General features: G+C 53.2%; 11 protein-coding genes across 11 annotated transcripts; 3 read left to right on the top strand and 8 right to left on the bottom strand.

Moving 5' to 3' along the window:
* Positions 1-113: 113 nt before the first annotated feature.
* CLAFUR5_09534 (uncharacterized protein) lies at positions 114-824 on the top strand (the record flags this gene model as incomplete). The annotated part of the gene is made up of 2 exons (XM_047908682.1): positions 114-412; positions 515-824. The coding sequence occupies 2 exons, from the start codon at positions 114-116 to the stop codon at positions 822-824; spliced, it is 609 nt and encodes a 202-aa protein (XP_047766291.1).
* Positions 825-1,150: 326 nt separating this feature from the next.
* On the bottom strand, positions 1,151-1,837 carry CLAFUR5_09533 (uncharacterized protein; the record flags this gene model as incomplete). Its single annotated transcript, XM_047908681.1, has 1 exon — positions 1,151-1,837. The coding sequence occupies one exon, from the start codon at positions 1,835-1,837 to the stop codon at positions 1,151-1,153; it is 687 nt and encodes a 228-aa protein (XP_047766569.1).
* Positions 1,838-2,385: 548 nt separating this feature from the next.
* CLAFUR5_09532 (uncharacterized protein) lies at positions 2,386-3,040 on the bottom strand (the record flags this gene model as incomplete). The annotated part of the gene is made up of 4 exons (XM_047908680.1): positions 2,386-2,501; positions 2,563-2,605; positions 2,672-2,740; positions 2,846-3,040. The coding sequence occupies 4 exons, from the start codon at positions 3,038-3,040 to the stop codon at positions 2,386-2,388; spliced, it is 423 nt and encodes a 140-aa protein (XP_047766294.1).
* A 715-nt stretch (positions 3,041-3,755) lies between these two features.
* Positions 3,756-6,255, bottom strand: CLAFUR5_09531 (GTPase-activating protein; the record flags this gene model as incomplete). Its single annotated transcript, XM_047908679.1, has 4 exons — positions 3,756-5,507; positions 5,560-5,808; positions 5,863-5,996; positions 6,051-6,255. 4 exons carry the CDS (start codon positions 6,253-6,255, stop codon positions 3,756-3,758), a joined length of 2,340 nt encoding a protein of 779 aa, XP_047766293.1.
* Positions 6,256-8,641: 2,386 nt separating this feature from the next.
* On the bottom strand, positions 8,642-9,524 carry CLAFUR5_09530 (External alternative NAD(P)H-ubiquinone oxidoreductase B1, mitochondrial; the record flags this gene model as incomplete). Its single annotated transcript, XM_047908678.1, has 2 exons — positions 8,642-9,130; positions 9,204-9,524. The coding sequence occupies 2 exons, from the start codon at positions 9,522-9,524 to the stop codon at positions 8,642-8,644; spliced, it is 810 nt and encodes a 269-aa protein (XP_047766567.1).
* Positions 9,525-10,814: 1,290 nt separating this feature from the next.
* CLAFUR5_09529 (uncharacterized protein) lies at positions 10,815-11,435 on the bottom strand (the record flags this gene model as incomplete). The annotated part of the gene is made up of 1 exon (XM_047908677.1): positions 10,815-11,435. One exon carries the CDS (start codon positions 11,433-11,435, stop codon positions 10,815-10,817), a length of 621 nt encoding a protein of 206 aa, XP_047765985.1.
* Positions 11,436-11,876: 441 nt separating this feature from the next.
* Positions 11,877-12,143, bottom strand: CLAFUR5_09528 (uncharacterized protein; the record flags this gene model as incomplete). The annotated part of the gene is made up of 1 exon (XM_047908676.1): positions 11,877-12,143. The coding sequence occupies one exon, from the start codon at positions 12,141-12,143 to the stop codon at positions 11,877-11,879; it is 267 nt and encodes an 88-aa protein (XP_047766172.1).
* Positions 12,144-12,958: 815 nt separating this feature from the next.
* On the top strand, positions 12,959-14,537 carry CLAFUR5_09527 (Hexokinase; the record flags this gene model as incomplete). Its single annotated transcript, XM_047908675.1, has 2 exons — positions 12,959-14,239; positions 14,292-14,537. The coding sequence occupies 2 exons, from the start codon at positions 12,959-12,961 to the stop codon at positions 14,535-14,537; spliced, it is 1,527 nt and encodes a 508-aa protein (XP_047766776.1).
* Positions 14,538-14,630: 93 nt separating this feature from the next.
* On the bottom strand, positions 14,631-16,160 carry CLAFUR5_09526 (uncharacterized protein; the record flags this gene model as incomplete). Its single annotated transcript, XM_047908674.1, has 1 exon — positions 14,631-16,160. The coding sequence occupies one exon, from the start codon at positions 16,158-16,160 to the stop codon at positions 14,631-14,633; it is 1,530 nt and encodes a 509-aa protein (XP_047766775.1).
* Positions 16,161-16,876: 716 nt separating this feature from the next.
* CLAFUR5_09525 (uncharacterized protein) lies at positions 16,877-17,443 on the bottom strand (the record flags this gene model as incomplete). The annotated part of the gene is made up of 1 exon (XM_047908673.1): positions 16,877-17,443. One exon carries the CDS (start codon positions 17,441-17,443, stop codon positions 16,877-16,879), a length of 567 nt encoding a protein of 188 aa, XP_047766778.1.
* A 436-nt stretch (positions 17,444-17,879) lies between these two features.
* Positions 17,880-19,169, top strand: CLAFUR5_09524 (Heptaketide hydrolyase ayg1; the record flags this gene model as incomplete). The annotated part of the gene is made up of 1 exon (XM_047908672.1): positions 17,880-19,169. One exon carries the CDS (start codon positions 17,880-17,882, stop codon positions 19,167-19,169), a length of 1,290 nt encoding a protein of 429 aa, XP_047766018.1.
* Between the last annotated feature and the right edge of the window lie 60 nt (positions 19,170-19,229).

The raw sequence follows: 19,229 nt of genomic DNA, 5'->3' as shown, positions 1-19,229 counted from the left end.
CCACTCTCGTTCCACTTCACTCTGCCCTCTTCAACACCACCACAACGTGGCAACCCATCCACGCCCTCAGCTCAACAACCTCCAACAGATACCAGCATAAACACCCAGCAACCATGAAGCCCTTCACCATCGCCGCCCTCACCACCCTCGCCTCCACCGCTGCAGCTCAACGTTCGTTCTACCTCATGGCCCTTCGCAGCGCTTCACCCATCCACTTCGGCGCCATCAACGCAAATGCTAGCGGCCTTTGGATCGGCAAAGAATCAGCAGACTACTGCCCAGACATCGACGGTCTTCGCAACTCTTGCCCAAACTCGACTTCCGCCATCTTCGGTATCTCGCAGGATGGTGTGCAGTCTAACACGACTGGCAATCTGTACCTTGATGTGATTGTGCCGGGTGGTCAGCAGATGTAAGTTCAATCCTCCCTCGCCTCTGCACATACAGCTGGCAGCACTCGGCTCGCGATACTCGCTGCTCCCTGCATCATGATTTTCATCTGACGCCCTCACAGCTACATCGAGCCATCCTGTGGCAAAGTCCTCTACACCACCCACCACTCCGTCTCCAAGCCTCAAGGCAGCATCCTCGGCGGCTGGTCTCTCGACACCACTCGCGGCGGTGATCTGTCGTTCCTGGCCTACAACAATGGCACCTTCTTCTGCCCGGTTGATAACACCACCGACCCGGTCACTCGTCAGCCGAGAGGACCGTGGCAGATGTATGCCAGCTTGCCGAATGTGACGCTGCCGTCGAAGAGCTGCTTGGGTGCGAACTTGCTTGCTAGTAATACAAGTGGACCGGGCGCTTTCGAGTATTCGTAGGAGAATGTTGGGAAGGACTTTGTGGTTAGTGAGCATGTGATTGAGAAAGGAGGTGTGGTGGTGCCTCAGATACCGCAGCAGGATGGTGGCTTTTGTGAGTGAGACCAACAGGGGAACGAAGATGCAGGCATCGAGGATCTGCATATATATGATGCATCTTATCGACGCGGTCAATCCACGACGCTGTTCGGCATGTCTCGCAAAAACACGAATGTATACTTGCAGTTCATGCGCAACATAATGCAATACCAGTTCATAATGCAGCTCTATACTCCTTCCCTGGGTATCATAACAGTCATAGCATCCAAACTTCGTCCCTCTCCCAGTTACTCCTCAACAACCTCGACCGCCTTCCTCGCCTTCTCCATCCTCTCCACAGTCGGCCCAACGCTCGCCTTCAACGCCTCCAAATCACTCCTGCCCCTCTCCAACGTAGCCTCCATCTCCTCCACCCTCTCCACCTCCCCAACATCCACACTCACACCCTTCGCAGCCTCCATTCTCGCCTCCCGATCCAGCTTCAACCGCTCCTCATACTCCTCACTCTGCTTCTCAAAACTCTTGATAAAAGCCTGAGCCGTCTCCTGCGGTGCCTTCCTCCTCAAATTCGCCAGTTGCAACGTCTGAGATTCAATTTGTGCACTGAGAGATTGTACGCGTTGTGCCAACTTCGTGTCGAAGGGATCGAGCTCTTCTGTTTCGAGCAAGGAGGTGAGGGAGGGATCCGTGGCGTCCAACCCGTTTATGGAGATGGAGGGTTTGGCGGAGTCGATCAGGGAGGCTATGTATTGGTCTATGAGTGCTTGGGTCTGTCGGCGGAGTTCGGGGGATGCGTTGGCGGGGAGTTTGGAGGCGAGTCTTTGGTGGGCGTGGGTTGTTATGTTGGCGATTAGGTAGGTTAAGTCCTGCGGGGATTGGAGCTCGATTTTGCGGTGGGTTGTGGAGGTGGCGCGTTCGGAGTCTCCGTCGGCGTGGGGGAAGGCTGCTTCGAAGTCGACGAGGTCGGAGGACATGTTGGCTGGCTTGTGGTGTGATGTTGTCGGGTGTTGATGTGTTTGCGGCTTTGGAGTATTAAGAAACGCGACTTGGACGCGGTGCGCATCGGGGCCCACTTGCCGAGTGGGCCGATGTCCGTTATCCGCCGTTATCGCGGGAGCTGTCCGCTTTGTCACCGCCTCGGCCTCTGTGCTCAGGCACGAACAGGAGTGTGTTACACAAGAAGAGGCTGTGCAGATGCGGCATTGTCGTTAGGAATGTGTTGATACAGCATAAGAGCTGAGAATGCGAACTATGACCAGATAGCTCAAATCACACGCCAACGCCCAAGGACATCACTGAGCCATACTCCGTGTCCTTACCCAAAGCATTGCCCTTCCAGAACTCCTCCTTATGTCTCGCAGATATACTTATGATGATACGTCATATCCTCTTGCGCCTCCCATAGTCGATCCATATCCCGCACTCTTCTATGCCATCCAACAGCATGCGTCGCGTATCCTCCTTGTATCCATTGCTCCGGGCACCATGCTAGCCTGGCCCTGTACTCAGTACCAATGTCCAACTATTGTGGTAGCATAGCAGCCGCCTCCTCGTCGGTCAAAATGATGTCTTCCACTGGGTCGGGTCGGTGCTCGAGGTCGTGCGAATCGTAGTCGGCGTAAGATGGGAGGAAGAGCTCTGTGGTATGACCGTCAGCATTGCATCCCGTTACGTCCGTGTTGAGAAGGACGAAGCATACCCTGATTCCAGTTGAAACCCTGTGAAGACTTGACGCACGTAACCTAGCATTGCCACATCAGCCCTGTCCCAGTGTGAATCATGAACCGTGGCCGGCTATCGCGACTTACGAGTCTAGGCGGGGCTTCAGAGTGGGCAAGGTTGATGACGGTGTGTTCGGACTTTGAGAGAGAGTTGCCCTGTTGTACGTAGTCAGTCAGCACCGTAGACAGGTATCGTAGACGTCAAGACGTTCCAAGATCGTCTCCAATATAGTTTTGTACTATGCAATGCAGTGAACATACCAGCAAGCTCGGCCTCCTCGGCGACACCCACTCCCTCGATGTCGGGCTACAGCTCGACGGCATACAATCTGACGCTCTCTGCTTGCCCTTACTCAGGGGCGAGCCCATCGAACTGCCATAGGAACTCGGTGATGAAGAGGCCTGAGCCACAACGGCTGCTTGCTTTCGCTTCGGGATCGCGATCGAGGACGACATCTCAGGTGTTGACAACAAACGAATGACAACGTCTCAGGTTTCGATGGTGAGATGGATGAGAATAGGTACTTAGGTAGGGTATGGTAGATTATGTTTGGTGTATGCTATGGTTCATCAATGTCCTCGAACGAAGATGACTGTTCCATGTCGGTGACACAATCGGGTGCATGACTCGGCCTGCGGCAGACAGCTTGATGCCTGCAGGACCCACGGCATGTGATCCTCCCGTCAGGCAGGGACCTTATCGCGTGATGCTTTAGCCAGGAAGTATATTGCGATAGTGATAGCAACAAGCATAGCTCGTGGTGAGAACGATCATTGATGGGTATCAATAATTGTGGTATTCTTCACTATATTCTTACATCAACAGTCCATCCACCTCGCTCCATTACATATCCACCCTCGCATCTTTCTCTCATCATGGCGCCCAGCGCAAAAAATGATCCGCATCCGCAAAGACTCGCTTCGAAAGCATAACTCCAGCTTCACCTCTTTCGCTGTTTCTGCGACATCTACTGCTGCTTTCTGTGGTTTGCTGATGAACTGGTATCTCTTCGTCGCCCTGATCGTACAATCTCCTCCGGGTATCTTCGAAATCAACAACAAACAAAGACTTCTCGCGATCTTGCTTCTCCCAAAACGCCGAAACCGTGGCATTGCAGCAAGATGAAGATTATGCAAGTACATGGTGGGCCACTCCTCGCCCTGGCTCGCATCAGGTGCGCTTACGGGCGAAGCGCCTGTTGAGCAGCTGCAGAACCTTCGATACGTTGAACTGAACGTATTCCAGGTCCAGGTCTTCTTGTTGCTCCTTCTGCATCTCCAGTAGGTCGTCGAGCTTGAGGTCAAGCTCCAGAAGACCGCGATTACGACCTTTGTAGTGCAGACTGATGACAAATGTGCCAGGGCTGGGACTGGTGATATTGAAATAAATGTTCGCTCGTCTGTTTTCGGGTACGTTGCTCTTCTGTATCACTCCCTGTTTTTCGAGTTCTTGATGTGTGAATTTGTATGGTCCAAGGACTTTGGTGGTCTGGTTGCGCTTCGATGTCCCCTCGGACTGGCCTCGAACATTGTGTAGGTAGCTCTTGTATGTCTCCAATTGGCCAACCAGATATGCGTTGTGGTCCCGTATGGTCCGGAATACTTCATCGAGCTTCGACGTCTCTGCGATGACCTTCTCCTTCAGTGAGCCGAGATGAACCAGCTCCTGCTCGACTTCATCCCTAAGCATTGCATAACTGTCATCTTTGTCGATGACGCCGAGCTCCTGCAATTGGTTGAGAAGTTCCATCGCGCGGATGCCCTTGCGAACCATCACGGAGTCGTTCTTGGTCGTAGCTGCTGCTTCAGCAATGCGATCCAGCTTCAATGGCCTGCGCATGACCATGGATCCCGCTGGCAAGGACCGCATGATCATCACGAATGTGGACTTGCCTTCCATGAAGTACACCTCCTCCTGAGTGATGTCGAGGGCTGCAGTGAAGTCATCCAGCGATGTCTCCCATTTGCTGTAGAGCGGCAAGTTGATCGCTCTGTTCTCCTTCCTGGGCAATTGTGCAGGAGCTGGTCCCAGCTCACCTAACAATTGGTTCAGATGTGAGCTTTCATCCTTGACCAGTTCCTTGTTATGTCGGTCCAGGAGAGAGTGCATGGCATATACCTCATTGAGAGTAATGGAGAGTTCGAGATCTTTCTTGGATAGTGCAACATAGTTGTCCATCTCCAGCGTCTCATAAAAGTCCTGCACCTCGCACAAATCCATCATGAATTTGTTGATGCGCTCTTTGTTGTGCTGGATGAATGGCTGTAGTTTCTGCATGTATGGCTCCTTTGCGTAGCTTGGCTTGTTGGCCAGGTTCTGAAGCATCTTTGCAACGTAAGTGAGCGTGCGTTTCGGGTTCTCGGCGGGTGTCTGTTCGATGAGCATGTATGACCTGGGTGTAACAATGGCCGGGTTGATGAACCGAAGGAAGAAGAAGCCTCCAATCAGAGTACAGATTGTCTGTTCCTGTGCATCGGGATACTTTCTTCGTGTCAAGCTCCGAATCTGCTTGCATATCCATCGAATACCATACGGCGTTTCTTCCAGACCTTCGATGATCGTGTCCAGGAAAGATGTCGCAATCTCTATCAGCATGTCTATTCGTGGTGCGATGATCCTTTGCACGTTTTCGTTCGCGGCTGCTTGCTCGGCTGTGATGCCTTTTGGCAGATTCGCCGGTAGCGTTCCGCCATCTGCTTCAATCTTGCCGATCATGCTCTCGTAGACCTTGAGCGGGTTGATTTCCAGATCAAGATCCTTGATCTCGATCAAAGAGTTGATGCGTTCTGCAAGGACAGTCTTCAGGTAACTTTGCCCTGGCCCTCGTCGTGTATATGTGGTCATCATGCGCGATACTGGAGTGTTGGCTCGTAGTAATGAGGAATAGTCTGGTGTATTGTCGAACTGAAAGGTAAGGACGGACTGCTTGGATTAGTGTCATGTTGATCAAGTCACACTGTACGACATAGCTCACCTGGAACATAGTCAAGAGAAGATGTTCTTCTCGGCTTTCGTATTGGTTACCATAGATTGTGAACATGACCGTCTGGAGGAGCTGATCGATCTCGGCCATTGTGACTAGACGACATAGGTGGGCGATGTGTCGAGGTTCGCTCTGTAGCAGGAACAACAGGTTGCCATATTTCTGCGTCTTCTCATCGTTCGGGAACGAGCCTTCTGTGAGGTCGAGGGAGTCGTCCAGGTGGCTTGCGACTTCTTCCTTCTGCGAATCGTTAGCATTGTATACCCAACTCTCAGACCATTGAAAGCGACATACCTCCTCCAGTGCCATACGGTTCTGGACCAGCAGTGCTATTCGGGAGTCGAGATATCGAACATCCTTCTCAAGCACGAAGTTCTTCTTAGACTGAGACGATATCTTGGCCTTGAGTTCTCGCAGTGCTTTTTGAGCTGCCCAACGTTAGTCTCGTGCACCGACTGCCGAACATTCATCCCAATGCTCACCTCTTGCTAGGTCGTCCTCAATCTCCAGGTCCCGCTGGTTGGCATTCATCGACAGGTACAGGGCCGTGACGGAGTACCGCTTTGAGGCGCGCATGGAGCGCGAGCCCTCCTGAGAGCTCATGGTATTCTGGCGGGTGACGGGCACGTATGAAGAGGCGGATGAGCTGGAGGCGCGCGAGGGTGTATGTAGCATTGAGACGGCCATGGTGTGCAGTCCCGCGACGTCGTCTCTTTTGCTGTCGCCGTGACTGTGGCCGGCGTCGCAATGCCCGCAATTTCGCTATTGGTGATTGTGGTCGGGTCCAACAAAGGCGCGTGGGTTTGCTGGAATGCTACCGTTGCCTCGGGTACTGGCGTTTTTGTCCACTGCTGTCGCGCAGACGTGCCTGATCGTGATCCCTTGCTGCACCGTCGTGCGGGTGTCCGCGAATAGACCAGAGAGACGTGCGGGTGGTGTTTCTGGCCCGCGCTCCCACGCTGCTGCTCGTTGTCGCAATCTCAAGCGGACGTTCCAGGTTCTGTAACAGCCTAAGACAGCGTGTGCAGGGGCCAAAGACGATGGCTGCTCACAACCAAGGCACTTGCTGTTTGCGCCGGTGCACACGGTGAAGTCGGTATCGTTGCGCAATGCGCGAGTGCAGCGAGGCGACCAGTATGACGGTGCTACTCGGCTGCTATCGTCGCCCGTCGCCGGTAGTTTGCGTCGTCGCTGCCGAAGTTACTGATTCGTTGCGCAGCCGTTTCAGACCATGTGCAGCATTGCGCTGTTCCAGGTTCGACGCGGGTGGGATTGGCTTTGTGTGGCGCTGCAGCGCTTGCCTCAACGATGTTGCGCAGTGCACGCTGCGGTAGAAAGAGCAGCGGCGAGACAAGGCTCCAATGGCAGCAGGCGCGGCGGCAGGTACATACAGCAGCAGGTACGGTACGAGGAGAAGAAGAGGAGGAGTACATGTCGGGTCCCACATGATCACATCCAATTGATTAAGCTTCGCGACTACAACCCACGCTTGTCTATCTTCGTGGCCGCTTTCAGGGGTACTCTGCGCACTCTGCGTCGTCTGCGAGCGACTGCATCATGTCGCCACGGAAACACATCGGTCTGGCTTCTCGTTATCAAACATCGTCGCAAGATTCTCTTCCCTCCGCGAAACACCCATGCCGCACACCCACTGCCGCCGCCTGTGCTGAGCTGATCGCCATCTGTCAACATTGGGCGGCAACACGAACGACGACAACACCACAATGGGCCTGCATTCTCCTCCGGACTCCATCCATACATTTATCTATTTGAACTCTATTTCTACATGTCAGTCTGTGCGGCCACGGAGTCACAGATCATGGCGCAACTCAGATTTGCCTGGAGTCGCCTGTCTTGACGCCACATGGACGCCAAGTGAGGTATACACGCACGCGCCGACGCATCTGCATGCCCAAGTCCACGTCGCTCCCCTCGTGCTTCACACGAGTGTGAACCGGCAGTCGACGTGCTCAGGCGAAACAGATCTGGGGCAACCAGGTCAACGATCCCCGCTGTGTGAAGAAACTCAGAACCTCGAGATGTCCCTGCCAAATGCCCTAGGGACCGTCAGCTCACATGCGCAGCAGTTTCCAAATCATGCTGCTCCATAGGCCAGACTTGAGCAACATACCAATTGATAGCCCTAGCAGACAAAGAAGGTGTCAGCACGTGCTCAAGCTTGCAGCGACGTCGAGAGGGATGATCCTGGGGAACTCTCACCAGTACATCGGTATCAAAATTTCGTGAGATAGGCACCCCGCCACATCAACCAAGCCGTACGACCGGACAAGCTCCCACTGTTGAGCTGCACAATGGCACGATAAGCACCGACATAAGCCATGATCCCCTGGCTTTCCTGGAGTCACACCGTCAGCGATCGAGCAACACTGGCTGTTGTACAGCATATGTCACGAGCAAAAGGCTGCTGAGATGCTAGCGCAGCCGCTGCTGTACCGCTCGTGGAGAGGAGCTTTCAAGTTTTGGGCTGCAATGCGAGCAAGGGTCACTCAGGCCATCATGACTTCCAACCCAGGTAAATTTGAAAGGTACTTACGAATGAGAATCCGCGAGTGTCGACATCACCCTTGTTAAGCTTCTTCACGAGCCACCTCGCCTGCTGGGATGCCTTCTGCGCAGTAGCTGGATACTGCGTTCTCGCTGTCACCGCGCAGTCGCCCAAGGCATAAACATCTCTCAGGATCGCAGTTGGACCATCCTCATGCCTATCGGCGGCTTCTAATTGGACTCGAAGGAAATCACCGGTGACTATAACATCTACCACGGTCATTTCGGATCCTCAGCATCTCGGTAGCGCGCGGGTACATCCTCTCACGACAAGGATATTTTGGCTGTCGAAGCGGCGTATATTCCGACACGCTTCCGAGATGCTGAGGATCCGAAATGACCGTGGTAGATGTTACTACCAGTACGTTCGTGCTGCTGGACTGTCCAGTCGGCAGTTGACTGTGAACCATAATTCCGTTCGCCTCATTTTGTGACACTAGCCTGCTACGCCGAACACCAATTGCTCTGTTGGGCAAATGCGTCTTCAATCGACCACCGCTGTTGTCAGCTACTCATGACGCCCATGTTCAGTACGTACTTCTGGACTCGGATTGATGTCGTTCAACATGCGTACACAGGACGCTGGTGCGGTAAAGCTTGGACTCAGCGCTTTGTCGACGAACGGATTGCTCATCAAGCCAGTGCTCCAGACAGCCAGACCACAGCCAACCTCAGATTCCTCGCCGTTCTGGAGACTCAACGTGAAGCCGCTAGCCTTCACATCGTCGTGCAAGTTGCCCGACCCGTTCACCTTCGGAAATCCTCGCTTCAGCCCACGGATCCTGTGACTGGTCTTGACATTGACGCCTTCTTTGATACAGTGCTCTGCTGCGTACTTCGCAAGGGTCTCGTCGAACATTGGCAAGATCTTGTCGGCTACGTCGTACACGGTGATTCGTACGTGCTCGATCAGACCCGGGTACAGCTTGGTCATGTCCTCACGGACGATGTCTTGGAGCTCACCGGAGAACTCAATACCAGTAGGTTCACCGCCGACCTAAAACACAGGGTACAGGGTCAGCAGATGTCACAGACACGTGAAGATGCCTATCACCCTTCATTATGCTTACAATTGCGAAATTCAACAGCTGCTTCTTGAGTGCTACCGGCGTGGTAGGTAAAGCTGCCGTCTCGAAGCACGACAGCAGCTTATTGCGGATCTTCCTCGCATCTTGCACATCTTTCAAGAAGAACGCATTCTCTTTCACGCCAGGAATGCCGTATGTCCGACTGTACGCGCCAACACCGATCACCAGCTTGTCATATGCCATGGAGAACAGCTCGCCGCGACTGGCCTCGATCCGCATCTCAATTGGCCTCTCATCTTTCTCCTCGCCTGCTCTGGTCGACAGAAGACCTTGATTGGGATCTCGAACCGTCTCGCGGACCATGGTCTCTTCCTTCCCAAAGTCAACGGCATCGGCTCGACCTTGGATGTACTCGTATTTGGCTCCGTGGGATCGGATTGGTTCGAGAGCTGTTCTGAACTCCAAGGTACCCACCGAAGTCGAAGCGAGAAGCGACGTGAAAACGAAGTAGGATCGCGGCGACACAACGACTGTCTGGTACTTCTCTTGGGGTTGAGGCTGTGGGCTAAATTGTAGCCGGCCCAGCCGCTGCCCAGAATAACGACTCGTTCGCGATCTGAGGGTGTCAGTGAGTGATGTGCACCCCTTGCGGTTCCCACTCCATTCTTTGCGGCTTCGAGCTGCTTGCTCGTGATGCTTCTATGCTGGTTGCCAAGAGATCCACCTATAGACACGCCGGGAGGCCTCTTATTAGCACTGCATGAGGACAGCAGGAGGCTCGAAAGCCTAGCCTGCAATGGCTTGAAAATGCTCATATCAGTAGTCTCGAGAAGTTATGCTGGGTAGGGGCCGGACCAAGGCAGTTGTGCGGCTTCTTTGCCTACTGAGCAGTGAAGTCTCGATAAGAGGCTGCGATAGTGGAGAAAGAAAGCAAGAGATGGGAATGGCCACCTATAGTACTTACAGCAGTCTCTTACCTACAGCGTACAATGTCAACCTCATCGGAGTCACGACATGATCGTTATCGCGATGTCGTTGGCTCATTACTTCTTGTGACAAGGATAAGCTCTGGCCAGCCACGGCCACGAGGTAGGCAAGTGAACGGAGGCTGTGCGGAAAAGTCTCACCCTCGATCTTGTTGCTCTAATCAAAGGCCATAAGAGATCAAATCACTGCTGTGGTCAGCACATTGACGCGGGTAGTTGCGGTGGAAGTGTATTGAACAAAGGTGCCTACGCCACTGCTAAGGTAGATTTGTCATTCAAAGAACGAAGTCCGGATTGGACCTACAATAGTAAGTGACCTACCATATGCTATATAGACCAGTCCGTTGGACGTGAATATTGAGACCTTGAGGCTCTCAGATGATTCAAAGTATCATAGTGACCACTATTCAATTAAGTGAGATGGTTCCGCCCCGGTCCCCATGTCCGGTCGGAAAGCTTCATCTTCGGATCGTTCAGCCGTTTCCTTGTAGCTGGTGTCGGGCTCCGTAAACTCCCTTCACGGCTTGTGGTACAGTTATGACTGTGCTATTTGCTTGTGAATGCGAGAACGAGCATTGTTTGGGACATTGAATCTCGGGGTTGTGGTTTCGTTGCAGTTTCGCTCTTGCATGTCACTTCGCTATGAGGATCGCACGACCATGTAAATTCAACGCTTCAATCCTCCAGAAGGTAAACGCATGAAAGTTTCCTCCCTATTGTCTCCTTCCTCCTCCTCGCGCTCCATGACTTCCAACCAATAGCCCGGGTCTTTGAGATACTCCACCCATTTCTCAGCATGTGGTCTCAAAGCTTTGATTGTGTGGTACAGATCTCCCCACTTCATTGCTCGCTTGTCGCTTTCTTCGTCCCCAAGTTGCTTCAGTCTGACGTGTTCATTGTAATAGGTTGGATCGAAGTAACTAAGCAATTGCTTCACACGCTCAAACTCGATCTTGATGCATGCTACGGCAACGTCCCATACCTCGACACCGTCTTGCCAACGCATGGGGTTCATGAAGGACTCAGAATTGCATTCTTCGTCGAATACCTCGATGTGTATGTCCAGGTTGAAGTTGTCCAAGTTTGAGTGGACTTTCAGGTGGTCTGCAATGACGTTTGAGACCTTCTTGAAGTACATTGGCCGGCCTGTGGATGGAGTATAGGCAGGCTCCCGGCTGGTGTCATCTTCGTATTTGGTGAGATCGGGATGGAGGTGGTAGAATTGGTTGTTGCCGTCCACGTCGAGATGGTTGAACGGGCCTGCGCGATGGGGGTTGAAGTAGGGCATCGTTAGTGTCGTTGGTTTGTCCTTGCTGGAGGAGCTCCTTAGGGCGACGTGCGTACTTTGAACATTATGGCTTGTTTGCTTCTCACATCGAGTTCTTTGAGGATGTTGAAGGAGATGCTGCGAGGGCTAAGTAGGAACATCTGTGTCGATGAGCGTAGTTGGCGACCTGTGTGTGAAGTAGTTAGCTAACCAGCAATACGTGTTGAATAACGTCGCATCAATAAAGATCGAGGCTTGTCTTGTGCAAAAGCCATTGAGCTGGGAGATTTCGGTGTTCACTGGTGGCTTTCTTGGCGGCCATCAGCATATCTTATATATACAGTGCGTTCTTGTCCTTGCCGCATTTCTGGTGCTCGCTGAACTTTGTCACTGTCATCTTATTAGCGTTCCAAGCTCATCACTGCAGCAGCCCGCATCATCTCACCTCATCTCTGCTCCCCTCTATTTCTTCTCACCACTCAGATCCTCCATATCCTTGCGATCCTTCGCGAGGTCAGCCTCCTTGTCAGCGATCCTCTTCTTCAACGCCTCCAGCTTCTTCTTCTCCTCCTCGCGGACGTAGTAGTCCTCGTTAGCCTTCTCGCGCTTGCTGAAAGCGTCGCTCTGGGTGTTGCTGCCCTCGCCTGCCATTCTTTGCGGTACGGCGGAGAAGCTGCGGATCGTTGCTGTGGAGCGTGGGAGCTGGCGGACGATGCGGAGAGCGGACATGGCTGGTTTGATGAGTGCCGATTCCTAGTCTTGGTGATGAGGGAGCTCACTGTGTGGTTTGTGATGGATATGGGGTGCACAAGAAGCTTTTGTAGTGGTTGTTTGTGTCTGTGGTATGATGTGTTTGGAGAGAGCTCTTGCTATGGTGACATGTCATCTGTTTCATCAGCCACAGCGAAGCCACGCTCGACAGGGCAAGGCAAGGCAAGAGCGGGTCCGATCAGCGTCATTTGCAAAGCTACCCAACGACGCTCGAAGAAGGCCCGAGGAATGGTTGATACACTACTGCGCTCTCCCTTCACGTCTCACTTTCTTGTCATTCACTCGCGCTGACTCGGGGGCAGAGAGAGGTAAGCACTCTCAATTCCATATCAACCCTACCAACCGTCGCTTCTAAGCAACACGGTCAGCCATCGTTCTTGCCAATGGAGGGGCAGCCCGGTGGTGGGGCGCTGTTGCTGCAAAAAGATTTGAAGAGCATTGGAAAGCACAACCCGGCGATTGGAAGCAGTCTGCAGAGCTGCAATGCTCTCGTGACCTGCAAGACGATCCCTCTACACGAGCTACGACACCCTCAACTGAATCTCTTGTCCATCATTCGTTTCACGCAGTATTGTCAGAGCTTAGTGTTCGACGCGCTGATAGAGCTCTTCATCTTAGTCTCACCTAGGGCTCGCGTTTATCACACCTCAAGACGATTCCGACAGAACCCGCAACACGCCTCATAGCGCTGACAACCTGTACATACTATATCCGCGACACCCTGCGAACGATATATCAAGATAGTTTTCGGTGTACCGATCGACGGAGCCAAGATGGTCAACTTGGGACCGAGGCGGCAGCCAAGCCGCAGAGGCTCCATGGCAGACATGCCAAAGGACCTCTTGCAGGAGATCAAGAAGTTGGAGGAGATGTTCACGGTCGACACCGCGAAGCTGAAGGCCATCACCGACCACTTTATCTCAGAGCTCGCCAAGGGTCTGTCGAAGGAGGGCGGCAGCATCCCAATGAACCCGACCTGGGTCATGGGCTTCCCAACCGGACACGAGCAGGGCACTTTCCTCGCGCTCGACATGGGCGGCACCAACCTGCGTGTTTGCGAGATCAACCTGCCGGAGGAGAAGGGCGAATTCGACATCATCCAGTCCAAGTACAAGATGCCAGAAGACCTGAAGACGGGCAACGCAGATGAGCTCTGGGGCTACATCGCAGACTGTCTGCAGCAGTTCATCGAGTACCACCACGAAGGCGAGAAGCTGGATAAGCTCCCTCTTGGTTTCACCTTCTCCTACCCAGCGACTCAAGACTACATCGACCACGGTGTGCTGCAACGATGGACGAAGGGCTTTGACATTGATGGTGTTGAAGGCAAGGATGTCGTTCCACCATTCGAGGCTGCTTTAGAAGAGCGTGGCGTGCCGATCAAGCTGACCGCCCTCATCAATGACACCACTGGAACCCTGATAGCTAGTGCCTACACAGACTCAGAGATGAGAATTGGCTGCATCTTCGGCACTGGTTGCAACGCCGCATACATGGAGCACGCCGGCGAGATCCCAAAGCTCGAGCACATGAAGCTGGACCCAAAACAAGAGATCGCCATCAACTGCGAATGGGGTGCCTTCGACAACGAGCACAAGATCCTCCCACGCACAAAGTACGACATCATCATCGACAAAGACTCGCCACGCCCTGGACAACAAGCTTTCGAGAAGATGATCGCAGGTCTGTACCTTGGCGAGCTGTTCCGTCTTGTGCTTGTGGACCTCCACGAGCAACCTCACGTCAAGGTCTTCGAAGGCCAGGACATTTCCGCCCTGAAGAAGCCATATTCTCTCGACGCCTCATTCCTCTCCGACATTGAGAACGATCCGTTCGAGAATTTGCAAGAGACATACGATCTCTTCTACGACAAGCTGAAGATCAACTGCCAGAAGCCTGAGCTGGAGCTGATTAGGAGATTGGCGGAGCTCATTGGTACAAGATCTGCCAGACTTAGTGCGTGTGGTGTCAGTGCGATCTGCAAGAAGAAGGGCTACAAGACGTGCCATGTTGGTGCTGATGGATCGGTATTCAACAAATACCCACACTTCAAGGTACGACCCGTAACCTATGTGCAAAAGAACATAAGCGCTAATGATATCGCAGGCCCGCGGCGCGCAAGCTCTGAAGGAGATTCTCGACTGGGAGAAGGGTCGTGATGGCAAGCCACTTGGCAAGGGCCACGACCCAGTTGAGATTCTGGCTGCCGAGGACGGCTCTGGTGTAGGTGCCGCTTTGATCGCTGCGCTGACTCTGAAGCGTGTGCAAGAGGGTAACCATGCTGGTATTCGTGATGCAAAATCAATGTTGGCAGGGACTAAGGCCGAAGACTCGAAGAGCAAGCAGGTGTAGGTCTACGGGGTTAGAAGAAGCATGGTTGAGAGGACCTATGTACAGCTGGAATCTACGTATCAATATGGAGGATATCCTGAAAGGTTTCTGACCTTATCGTGCTGGTGGACGGTATGCACCCGCCCCGTACGCTCCTACCTCGCTGTAGATGCTGCTTGTGTTGTTGACCGGTCGTCGAGGCTGTTGTAACGTGCTAGTCTCATCTGTGGCAGGCGGTTCTGTATTCATCCCCCGAGAACCACCCAACCTCAGGGGCTCAACTCTTGCGCTCACAACCGACATCCTATCCGCATTCTCGTCTTCGCCATCTCCCCCGTTGTCCCCATCGCTATACTCAATTCCACTCTCACTCTCACTCCATCGAGATTCCACTGGCATGACAGCATCTGACGATTCCATACTGTCACGCGCAAACCATAACCTTTCCCGGCCGTTGTGAATGCTAACTTCAGCTGGCGCTTGAGGCGCAGCTCTAGTCGGCGGTGGTCGAAACCGAGTGATAGGCCACGCTTCACTGTCAGGTCGTGGTCGTCCGTTCCCTTCGTATAGGTCGTCGGCATCGGTATTCGTCTCGCTGAAGATTGTGTCTCGATTGTCGCTGGCTTGTTCATTGGCGAAGGAGATGGTGGAGAGGGCCATGGCTTGGCGCCAGTTGGCGATGCGGGCTGCTGCTGTGGCTGGAGGATCGGGAGGTGCGGTAGTAGAGTCTGACGCAGCAGCGAGGGTCGCTGGTATGGAGGGATGGAGGGTTGATGTTGATGCCGGAGTTTCAAGGTTTGGAGGAGCAGCAGCTTTGGGTGTAGTTGTCGTGAGCGAGGGGACGGATATAGTCGATACGGATTGTTGCGGTTCCCTCTGGTCTAAACCTGTCTGTGCTGCCACGACAGCATCTTGACTCGGAATTGGCGGTAGCGGTCGTGTAGGCGGGGGAGTTAGGCGTTGAATCTTTCGCAAACGCTTGCGTGGGACCGGTCGCTCTGCTAGCTTGTTCAACAAATGTGAGAGAGGTCGATCATATCGAGATGGTATAGGCGTGATTCTGTTCTGTGCGTGTGCATCATTCGCGGCATGTATGCGGTCAAAGACTTTCTTGGGCACCGGCAGATCATTCGGGCCTCCAGGACCGTAAGACGTGTAAGCGTTCGGTACGGTGATGTCTTGCCAGGCGTCCGATGCGCTCGCGTCAGCCTGGGTGTCAGCCGCCTGGAATGCTTTGATCTTCGTGACGCCAGGGGCAAGTTGTGGCAAAGCCATGAGTGTACCACGCTGGTGCGTTATGTTACTGTACCACAGCTCTTCTAGTCGCGCCCATCGAATCGCTTGCTGGCTTTCCATGCCATGTTCTCGATGCAGCAGTATCGGGCTTGGGCCGGCGGTCCCATGCCACATGAACTTCAAGCAGTGCAGAGTTGGTGAGAAGCTGCGTAGATAGGCTTGTAGCATTTTCAAGAACATCAGGTGCTGGCTAGGGATTATCTTGCGCGCTTCTGGGGACATATGAGCGGTTGACGGATTGTGTAGAGATAACTTGAGGGTGGTGAGATTCTGCCACCTTTGAGCAGCCGATGGCTGAATAGCTTGCCAAGCGCCAAAAGGGTCCCAGCGAAGGTGTATAATGCCCATGGCGTGGATGTTTTGGAGCTCCAAGGTCCGAAGTTGAGGCATCCGGGCGGTTTCAATCGACAGTCGCAGGGTCACCAGCATGTCCTCTATGGTGGTGCGCCCCGGCCAGACTATATCTCCATCGACGCGCAAGGTGATTGTAGTGACTCTGCCACACCATGCAAAGCCATGAGACCATAGGGTCTGGTCCATGGCAAGCGCTCCGGGGTCTTGGATTGCATTGGCAGAACTCACGCTGCGGGAGCGAGACCCGCGGCCCTTCTCGAGCGCACTCTCCAGTAAAGGGATCCTTTTGTTCTGTACCGGTGCGGTCGCCTTACTGACAGGCCTGCTAGCGCCTGGAAGCCGGACCTTGATAGTCAAATGTCGGCAGTGAGGACCTACAATATCAGTCTCGCGTAGAGCGCTGTCGCTTCTAGGTGGAGCATATGTGTAAAGGTCCTGGAAGAGCTTCGGAGCGAGTGTAGTAACTGCGTCGCGACAGACTCGGCTACAGCTTCTGAGGCGAAGCAATGAAGTGTGGTCTAGGTAATCGAGCAGGATGCTACCAACAGCTCGATTCGGTGGCAGCAGTGTTGTCTCCATCCTTGACGACATTTTGACGATGTTGCGGATTGAGTGACAGCGTCGTGACCCTACAAGTATTGTTCGTTGGCTGCGACGACATTGAATGATGCAGCCCGACTATCAGCATTCACAGCTTGGAGTTGTCATGCTCACAGCACCGCCACATCGCTCGAGAATGTCCGCTCGTAAGCGGTATCACTCGTGTAGTCCTTCTGAGGCCCTTTGACCTTGTACCGCACCCCAAACACGTTCATCTCGTTGCCCTCTTCGGCCACCTTCGGCAGACGAAATTCGTAGTAAGCCCAGTACATGTCCAGTGAGCACAGGTGTTCGCCACGGCCTGCCCAAGTTCCTCCAGAAGGTGATTCCATCTCCAGGTCATGGAAGAGGTAGTCGACTTCTTCATTGCCGTCTTTCTGCTTGGTTTCTTCCTTCACGAACCATGCGCTAATTTTGTCTTCGTCGGCATCGTAGCGATACACATACTTGCCGTTGGCTTTAAGAGTAAGACCATTCTCCATCTTCAGCTCACCTTGCTCGCTATACAGTAGCTCATCCGTAGCGGCGCCCGACGTCGGCTTCCTTGGCTTGAAGGTTGCTATGCCCTCGAAAGTGCCCGATGGGAATCCTGGTAGGATACTGTTGAGAGACCTTCGCAGCCGCCATGAGCCTTTCAGGCCATCAAAGATTGCGCCAACAGCGGTTTTGGCGACCATCGTACTGTTTGTCGCTATGTATAGTACGTTGAGCAGGCTCGAGTCTCGTTTTAGTGGTATGCCGATGAAAGAGAGTGCGGGTGTCGAGGTTGTAAGGAGAAAAAAGCTGTATGCCATATTGCGGACTTCGACGCTAGTCCTGATCTGCTGACTGTCCAATCAAACACCCCTGTCGTTTTCGACCTTTTATAGCCGCCCCTCGGATCCCCATCCCATCATGTAACCAAACTTCAGAGAGCCCATCGGAGAATTGAATGCCTAGCCGAGCCGTAATGCATAATATGGAGACTGTGATCATGGTATATGTGGTCAACCCCAGGATTTGGAGATGGACTCTCGCCGTTTCAATACGATTCCTCGCGCGCAGTATCTGGACGAAGAAGCAGGGGGTTACTTGAGAACACCATAGTACTTTCCCACAATCGATCTTCAAACCATGGCAGCTCCCGGCGGGAAGTTCTTCATCCAAGATGCACTCAAGACGCCAGCAGTTCATCATGAATCTTTCGAGCAACTTTGGACAACGAAATGGCAGCAACCATGCAAACTTGGAATTTACCCATTCATGTTCAATGCCTACGAGGACTTCGAGCCTATAGTGGAAAGACTGATCAGTGAAGGCCAGAAAGAACCGTATGACTGGGACGCTTACGCTCAAGCGTTCTTCCCAAAAGCCGAGGAACTGCTCGCAGAAGCAGAACAGGCCGACCAGGAAGGCAATCGAGAAAAAGCTTCTGAGTTCTACATGCGAGCATCGGCAGTATACCGCATATCTCGTTTTCCTGCTCCACGCTCTGAGAAGCAGCGGTATGCATGGCAAGAAGGCAAGAAAGCTGCGAAGAAGGGTCTTGCTTTGAAAGAGCGACCGACGCAGGAAATCACGATTCTACATAAGCATGGCAACGAGAAGGACGGGAAAGATCTTCCATTCTACTATCATATACCTCCTGGCACGACCAAAGACCAGCCAGTACCTCTTGTCATCATCTTGACAGGTCTCGATGGCTACCGAACGGAGCTCGCTGTCTGGATCGAAAGCTGGTCACAGAAGGATGTTGCCGTCTTGGTCCTGGAGATCCCTGGCACTGGCGACTCGCCCGCAGACCCAACAGATCCCACTTCGCCTGAACGGGTCTGGTCTACCTTATTCGATTGGGTTGAGGAGCAAGCTGAGATCGACCAGACTCGAAAAGCCATGTGGGCTTTCAGCACTGGGGGTTACTACGCAATTCGAGTCGCTCACACGCATCCCAACAGGCTGCAAGGTTTAGTCGCACTCGGCGGAGGCTGCCACTACATGTTCAGCGAAGAATGGCTGTCTCATGTCAACCGCCTGGAATATCCGTTTGACCTCGCAACGACGCTGGCGTACAAGTTCGGTTACGGCAATGATCTTGAGAAATTCAAGAAGGAGGCCATGAAGTTCTCGCTCCTCAAGGATGGTACGCTCGATAAGCCAGAGTGTTCGAAGTTGCTCCTGGTCAATGGTGTCAACGATGAGATCTTCCCCATCGACGACTACTATTTGTGCCTCTTGCATGGTCCTCCAAAGGAAGCTCGATTTGTCGATAACAGGAAGCATATGGGTGAGCCTGAGTCTTTCTTCGTCATCATTGCCTGGATCTACAAGCTCTTCGGAATCCAGGGTAATCCCGGCGACCAGATGAAGACGATACCTTCGCGGCCGAGGTTTGTATTCAAAGGTGCTCAGACCAATGGTGTTTAGGAAGAAACCTCCTTTGGATCTGGATTGTGCTAGTCATCGTAGACAGGAAGCAACGAAGTT

Source organism: Fulvia fulva, chromosome 9 (assembly GCF_020509005.1).
Source record: "Fulvia fulva chromosome 9, complete sequence".
NCBI lineage: Eukaryota > Fungi > Ascomycota > Dothideomycetes > Mycosphaerellales > Mycosphaerellaceae > Fulvia > Fulvia fulva.
Note: the sequence above shows the minus strand (reverse complement) of the source record. Positions and strands in the feature narration are given on the sequence as shown.